At 41.1% G+C, this 8427-nt stretch overlaps 1 protein-coding gene across 2 annotated transcripts in view; it reads left to right on the forward strand.

The window, feature by feature from the left end:
• Positions 1-6813, forward strand: part of tbcela (tubulin folding cofactor E-like a) — a 19208-nt gene extending 12395 nt beyond the window's left edge. For both annotated transcript variants that reach the window (XM_029446265.1, XM_029446266.1), the window contains exons 8-11: positions 1275-1401; positions 1894-2010; positions 2101-2212; positions 5984-6813. In XM_029446265.1, coding sequence (XP_029302125.1) covers positions 1275-1401; positions 1894-2010; positions 2101-2212; positions 5984-6190 — 563 coding nt within the window. In that variant the 3' untranslated portion in view covers positions 6191-6813. The remainder of the gene's footprint in view (positions 1-1274; positions 1402-1893; positions 2011-2100; positions 2213-5983) is intronic.
• Positions 6814-8427: the final 1614 nt, after the last annotated feature.

Raw genomic sequence — 8427 nt, forward strand, 5'->3', positions numbered from 1 at the left:
TCTGCAGCAATGCTGGAAGCACTCGCACGTCTATTTTTGGAAACCAACCTCTGGATATGACGCTGAGCACGTGGACTCAACTTCTTTGGTCGACCCTGGCGAGGCCTGTTCCGAGTGGAACCTGTCCTGGAAAACCGCTGTATGATCTTAGCCACTGTGCTGCAACTCATTTTCATGGTGTTGGCAATCTTCTTATAGCCAAGGCCATCTTTGTGAAGCGCAATAATCCTTTTTTTCAGCCGCTCAGAGAGTTCCTTGCCATGAGGTGCCATGTTGTCCAGCATTCAGAGAGAATTGTGCCCAAAACACCAAATTTAACAGCCCTGCTTATCATTTACACCTGAATCCTTGTAACACTAACGAGTCACATGACACCAGGGCGGGAAAACAACATCATTGGACACAATTAGGACATGTTCACTATGGGGTGTACTCACTTTTGTTGCCAGCTGTTTAGACATTAACAGCTGTGTACTGAGTAATTTTCAAAGGACAATAAATCTATACTGTTATTCAAGCAGCACACTGACTACTTTAAGTTATATCAAAGTTTCAGTAGGATAATGTTATCCCCTGAAAGGATATAACAGAATATTTGCAAAAATCTAAAGGGTGTACTCACTTTTGAGATATACTGTATATATATACTGTTTTAATGGCGTCTTTTGTGGCATTTGTTTTACAAAGAAATGTTTGTCCTCTAAGGCAGTGGTTCCCAAACGGTGTGCCGTGAGACAAATCCCGGTGTGCACTGCATTGTGAAACAATTAGGCCTATTGCATTTAACTATAAACAAGGTTTGTAATTTACTTCAGTGTTTCCACCCCCTCGCACCGAAGCTCCGACAGCACTCGCACCGAAGCTCCGACAGCACCTCGCACTGGAGCCCCGACAGCTCGCACCGGAGCTCCCCCCCCCCCTATTTGGGGAGTTAGGTAGTCCGTGAGTGTTTTTTTATTGGTTATGTGGTCCTTGATCTGAAAACGTTTGAGAAACACAGTTATAGAGGGGATTTTGTCCAGATATGAACACAGGTGTGCCTTGAGATTTTGGCTTGGTCTTTGGTGTGCCTTGGCCACAGAAAGTTTGGGAACCACTGGTCTAAGGACATCAGAGCAACTGGTGAGGCACAAGGTTTAACACAGTACAGTGAAGTGTTAACACATGGCTTGGACAGAGTTATATACAGGAGACACTGCAAACCTCCTTCTAATACTTGTCGACTGTCGCTATTTTGACAGGTTAAAAAGTGACTTCTCTACGTGTGTTGTCAGGTCTCAACCGATGGGAGGACATTGAGAAGCTCAACTTCTTCCCCAAGTTGGTGGAGGTGCGGCTGCAGGGCATTCCCTTACTGCAGACCTACACCAACACAGAGCGACGCAGCCTCATGATAGCACAGTGAGTCCCACCTATAGTAGCTAAAATGGTTGTTTGCTCCTAACAGAGGAGTGTTTGAGGGTTTAATATATAATAATGTTAAAGTAAGATGTCAAAAACGACTACACCATGTTATTTATTTTGTTGAGTTGTGTACTTATATAATCCCAAATGTTTCCGAAAATGTTCAAACCTAGAGAAATCTGTAATTTTAATCAAGGTAACGGTCCGTTTCATTTAGTCAGTTTCTCCTTTAAACATGCGTCAGCGTTGTGGTTGTCTGCCAGCAGCTGTCAGAAGTTTTAAAAAATCCAGTTTTAAGCCACATTTTTACCATAAACTTTTTAGATCTTGGTCATTTTAGGATGATGGTTGTAGGATTTTAGTCATTCGATGTTGGAAACTCATATTGTGCGTTTCACATCTGAACTATAGAAAGCAATACTCTGTTATAGTTCAGATTCACACAATTTTAACATACAGCTAACATAGCATGCATGTGCTTTTCCTCAGACTCCCTTCAATATCACTGCTAAATGGCAGTGCTGTGAGTGATAGTGAGAGAGAAGACGCAGAGAGGTTCTTCATCCGTTACCATTTAGACTACCCTGAGGAGGAGCTGCCCTACAGGTATGCTGCACTCACTGTCTATACTCCAACTACAGTGGTGTGAGTGTGAGTGTCATGCTCTGTCTGTGTGTGTGCTCTTTGCCTCCTCAGATACCATTCTCTGGTAACCAAGTATGGGAAGCTGGAACCTCTTGCTGAGATTGACCTTCGACCTCGCTGCCGTGCCCAAGTGGAGGTTCGCTGTGAGGGAAAAGTGGAACAGGTGTGTTAAGCATGTCATGAGGTATTATTTTATAGTTGACACATGTAAAATTACTTTAGAGGCAGGACTTCAGTGATCTCATGTGACCCAATTATTCTTGATCCTACAATCCTGTTGAGTGTCTCTTCAGTAAATGTAATTTTGTTTCTGCCTCAGCACTTTTTCCTTGACACACAAGCTTCCCACTTTTGTCTACTTGGTGCACCAAGGGTGTAGGGTGTTTGATGTAAACAATCCAGTTTAGTGATACTTGTTGTTTGAAACGTTAATCCTATAATAGATAAACGTTCAGTTTCTGCACGGTCAGTGGTTCATGATGAGTCCTGCAACCTTCGATTGCGAAAGACGAATTGATCGTCATGACACGTCATGGGACTCCACGGGGTGTTACTAATCCCTCTTTAATGATTCATGGGGGATTCTTCAACTACGGACCATTTTGGTCTGGAACTTTTTAGAAAAAATTAAATGTATTTAGAGAAATGTTTCAATATGTTTATATTTCTACATCCTGTGTATTAACACTTCCTGATAGTGGCTATGCTGAATTTCTTTAAATAATATACAAGTTTTGTGATTTTATTAAAACAGTCAGAGGAAATCATAATTTCCATCACACCACAAACATTTGTTTTAAAAGAAAAAATATTAATTAATAGTACTTATAACTGCACAATTTTCCAAACTACAAAACATTTTTAATGTGATTGTCAATTTGTATGCATTTTTAGTTAAAATATGTGTTGTGATGGGGATGACATTGTGTGACAGAAATGACTGCATGTGTTGGAAATGACAGGTCACAAAAACACTTTTAAACAATGTTCAGTCTTATTGTCCCACACAAAACACATTTTTAAGGGAAGAACTTCATAATCTAAACTTTAACCTATTAAGCAGATAAAATCATATGGCTGAAAGGTGCTGAAACCTACAAGCAAGTTGCAAATGTTGCACTTACTGTTTAGCGCAAAATAGTCCCTGATTCATTCTCTCTGGTGGTTCGCTGTCGGTGAATAGTAATTGCAGATATATTTTTGAACAGCTACCCCACTGACATTTAATTTAACATACATTATTTTCACTGATATGAGCCATAACACTCAAACGGTCTTTTCCATCACAATAATCAAAGTGATGGAGATGACTGTTTTGGAAATGACGTTTTGACACATTTTAAAGAAAATCTCATGATATGTTAGAATGCTAACGTCTTCTTTAGAGATAGCATTAAATAAACACAAAATAGACAATACCAAATGTTGTTTTTCTTATTATTTCTAAATGTAAAGGATATATGAGCTATTTGCAAAGGACAGCCAATAAACATATTTTCGATTTATCAAATATTGACCTTGATTTTATCTTATATCACTTCCCTTCATGGAGCTGTCTTTGTGCTGCAGCCTGTGCTCTCCTGTCACATGACTATGGCTGTGATCACCAAGTTTAAAAACTTTTTTAAAAACTCACCAAATTCACATTTTGCATGGTGTGATGGAAATGACAAGGACCCCAAGGGACAGGTGTTCTTTTTATAAAAAAAGACATGAAATACTAATATATCTTACAACACATGATATATTTCATTAAAATGGCCATTTGTGTATCATTTGCACATACAATTAATATTAGGCCAATATTATTAATATTCAAAACTTAGCAGGATTGAATATCCAGAATCAGGCCCAGGGACAAGTGATAAACAGCAAGAACAACACATAAAAGGCCACAGGTCTTAATTGATTTAATTTTTGTATGTTCCTTCTGGTGTTAAGTGAGTGTCACAAAAATAAAAAATAGGAAATGTGTTTTAGTTTTTCTTATTTCTGCCAGGGACACAAAAATGACGATAGTTGTACCATTGTACTGAATGTCATATGCCTCACCAGTTTACCACATTTTAGATGATGCCCTGGTGGCCATGTTAAAGGTTCACAGCGCTTATCCAGTAATGGCTAAGAACAGCTGATTAGCTGAAAAGCAGTCCAAAAGCAGTCCCTTTAAAATGGCTCCAATAAATAGTTTTATATGACCGATGAAACACATGACGTGTAATCATTCCAACAGTGTAAACACATACATTTTCATTAACAACAGTATATGCATAGCTAACAGCCATGTTAACACACAAAGTCGTTCGAACCTGCGCAATGTACAGAATACTTGGGTCTCAACATAAACTCCCTCTCTTATCGCGTCACGCTGTCGGAGGGATCAGAGTGTATCTCAATCAGTGTCTCTCCCTCTTCCGCCTAACGCTGCTATGCTCACTCCGTCACCTTAGCCCCATAGGTAAAATAACTCCGCGGGTGGCGGTGTCATCAAGGGTAACCATGACAACAGATGCATCCCTATCAGAATGGGGGGGGCAACCATGAATGAGCAAGACAGTGAATGGCACCTGGGGCCAGAAGCTGGCTCAGGCTCACATAAACCTCTTAGAGCTTTGGGCAGTATTTTTTGCTAGGCACACGGGGAGATCTACCACCCTCGCTTGGCCCGTGAGAGGTGGAACCTGAATGCTGCATGCGCAGGTCACCTGCATGACACCATTCCGAGTGCAAGGGCCTCCTCCACTCGCTCTCTTTACAGTGGTAAGTGGCAGGGTAAGGCCTTTTCTACAATTAAAGAATATTTAGCGGCGATCTCAGTCAAGTAGGCCTTGGAGATAAGCCTGTGGAGCAGCACCCTTTAGTTTGTCGCTTGATGAAAGGTGCACGCCGCAAACTCTCGGTTTCCAGCCCTCGGGACGCCCGTTTGAGCCTATAGAGGCGGTGGGGATAAAGTTTATTTCACTTAAAATGGTGTTGCTCTTTGACTACGGCAAAGCGTGTGATTGACTTACAGGCTTTTATCATCCGCTCTTCCTGTTTGCAGTTTGCCCCAGGGCTCACCAAAGTCTGCCTGCAGCCCAATCCAGTTTTTATGCCTAAACTGGTGGAGTCAGCCTACAGATGTCCCACAGTGGAGCTTTCGGATTTTCACCGACTTCTATTCCCCTCAGTTGAGAAATAACAGAGGCTTAACACATTATGCCCAGTGTGGGCTCTGCACGTATATGTGAGTAAATCAGCAGGTTTCTGGAAAGGGGATCAGCTGTTTGTGTCCTGGGCCACATCCCACAAGGGTAAACCATTGACTCGCCAGAGGCTGTCCCTCTGGATTGTAAAGGCCATTTCTCTGTCTTATAGCTGTAGGGTTTGCGGGCTCATTCCACACACGAGGAGTATGGCCACTTCACTTTACTGCAGGACATTTCTGCTGCAGCGAGCTGGGCTTCGCCTCATTTTACAGGTTGGATGTCTCGGGACCATAACAGAGTGAGGTGTTTCACCATCACTTCCCTCTTTGCATAGACACGTTAAGAAACCGGTCTGGAATGATTTGTGAGGGGTCGGTCGACTGTGGTAATATGAGCGTGTCGACCTGTCTGTCACTGACAGACGTGGTGTCAATGGAGATTCCTTAGTTGGTCATGCCAAGGTGATTCTCATTGTGAAACAGCTCACTATGTTATCAAATAACCGAGGTTACGATAAGTAACCCAAAGTTTCATGGGTTTTATGTTTTACTTTAAAATTATTCTTAAGTACAGTACAAGATGAATTGTACTTAGTTACTCTCCACCACTGACCATCCTTCTTAAAGCCACTATGTACAGAATTAGAAAAAAAATGTAATCCACATTTAGGTTTATTGTACTTATTCTGAGTGAAATGAGTGTCAGTTTAATGGCTAAAATGTGGAAACTGTTTGTCTTTGTGTCAGCTGAGCATCCGTTTGGACCAGACAGTAGCTGAGCTGAAGAAGCAGCTGACAAGAGTGGTCCAGCTGTCCACCAACAGCATGAGGATCTACTACATCGACAAGTGTAGCGTCTTCGGTCCAGAGGAAATGAAGTACAACACCCGGGCTCTCCACTCCTACAGCATCCAGGATGGTGATGAAATACTGGTGGTGCCCAAGACCAAGTGAAAAGCTGGTGTCCAACTATACAACAATAATTTGAGTGACTTATTGATTGATTCATTAATTGGATTATTGGTTAACTGACATTACAAAATAATTGGAAAACAGATATGGAACAGCATCAGCAGCCCACTTGTCGGAATGAAGAGAGTAAAAAAAAAGAAAATTATGTGAACACCGTCATGGAAACTGCCCAGTGGACTACAGTGGGCTGCTGGGAGGCTCTGGCTGGAAATGCAGCCGTTTATATCTTTATCTATTTCAGCTTTATTTGAGGGCATCCACTGGAGTTAGTAGACAAATCTGTCACACTGGAAAACAGGCTGAGAGAGCAACTTGCAGTCAGATAGCAGCTTAAGCAGATGGGAGGGCGCTGCTGTACCAGCAAAGCTTCGCTGCAGATCTTTTTCTTAGTACACGCCATGTACCATACATGCATAGGCAAGTATCCAATGCCATCGGCTTGCCCAATTAAACTAAAACTACCGTGATTAGCAGTGAGACGGTGCACTTTTAAAGTGGGCACAATATCAGGAAGAGCTGCAGTTGTTGAAAGTAAAATACTGCCTGAAACTGTTAATGGTGGTTATGAAAAAATAATTAGTTTGGGTCCATTTCGTTGTACGGTGGTGTTTTTTTTTTCTTCCGTATTTGTGTTGATAATTGCCAAAGGTTGGAAGATGCTACATCCCATTCAGATTGTTTGACAAAATACCAGAGTTTTTAAATCCTTAAAGATCCCTCCAGATGTTTTAAGATGTATAAGAATACTCTGCTTTGAAAGTTAGGAATGTATAGAAACATGTACTCCCTCATTGAAAATTCCAGAATCTGTGAATATGCAAGTTTAGTGGTTAATTAGTGGCTTGTCATTATGCTTGTACATTGAATACACACGCTAAACTGAGATTTAAGGTGAGCACAGACAAACTTTCCTCCTTCAGCAGATAAATGTGAAAAGGTGAAACATCCAAGTGGATATTAAAGTAACATTAAGTAAAACTGGAGGGGATCTTAAAACAAAAAGTAAAATCGATGAAGCAGGTTAAAAAAACAAAAAATAACACCACTTTATGACAAAATGGTTTCAGGAGTTCAATGATCATAAATAGAATATACCCTATTGATGTTTCCTTTATCCTTTTATGTGTTTTCTGGACTTGTAGAAGGCTTATGACCATGTACCCTAAGGAGTCCTATGGGGAATATGGGTTACCAGGGTCATTGTTACGAGCCATTCGGTCCTTACATAACTGGAGCTGTGACCACATTATCGGCAGGAAGTCAAACACATCTTCAGTAGGAGCTTGGCTTTGCCAGGGTTCTCCCTTGTCACCGATTTTTTTTGTGAGTTTCATGGGTAGGATCTCAACGCGCAGGGAGTGAGTTATCAGTTTGGGAACCTCAGGGGCGGGGGCAGTTTGTAGTTGAAGCTGTCTGGTTGAGAGTCTGAGACCTTGGATTATTTCTCCCTTTTGGATGGGTTGAGTTATTTATAACTGAATGACCCTGAAGTATCGATGTGGCAGCCGTCGATACTGGTCGAGTTATCTAAATGCTAAGGAAAGGTGCTTTGTGGCTTCCTTTCTTATATGCTTTAGCATGGAGTACATTGAACCATCCTTTACCAAAGAAAATTAGATTATTTCATCCCACAAATCCTTGTGGCAGCAACAATGAAAGTGATGGCAGACCCACGTCAATAACATCCGCTTTCACATAATTAAGTAGCCTAACGTAAGTGAAGTCGGATTCTCAGAGCACCACAGTGGTCTTTTCCTATGTCCTAGCGAATTCTTTCCTCGACCTAATAACATTTCCTTTTGATGTCAAAGAAAAGTGGAATAGGACGTAATTTCTTTGACTATTCAACCGCAACCCAAGTATCTCTGGGTGTGAGAGTAAAAATGATCTACATTCCAACTTTCACATATGGTCATGAGCTTTGCGGACTGAAAGAATGAGTCACAGATCCAAGCAGCAGAAATAAGTTTCCTTCATAGGGTGGCTTTGCTCATCGTTAGAGATCACCAGTTTCGGATGTTAACATCCCATTGAATAGCCGTTATCAGTTGTTATCACTGACATTCAAATGGTTGAGACAGGGCAACATGGATTAATATTTTTAATTAAAACAAAACAACTTGTTTTAGGTTCAGGCAACAAAGCTACTGGTAATGTTTAGGAAAAGGTCATGGTTTGGGGTATAATAATTACGTTATGTAACACACCTTAAAATGAGT

The sequence above is a fragment of the Cottoperca gobio genome, chromosome 13, assembly GCF_900634415.1.
Source record: "Cottoperca gobio chromosome 13, fCotGob3.1, whole genome shotgun sequence".
NCBI classification, from domain to species: Eukaryota; Metazoa; Chordata; class Actinopteri; order Perciformes; family Bovichtidae; genus Cottoperca; species Cottoperca gobio.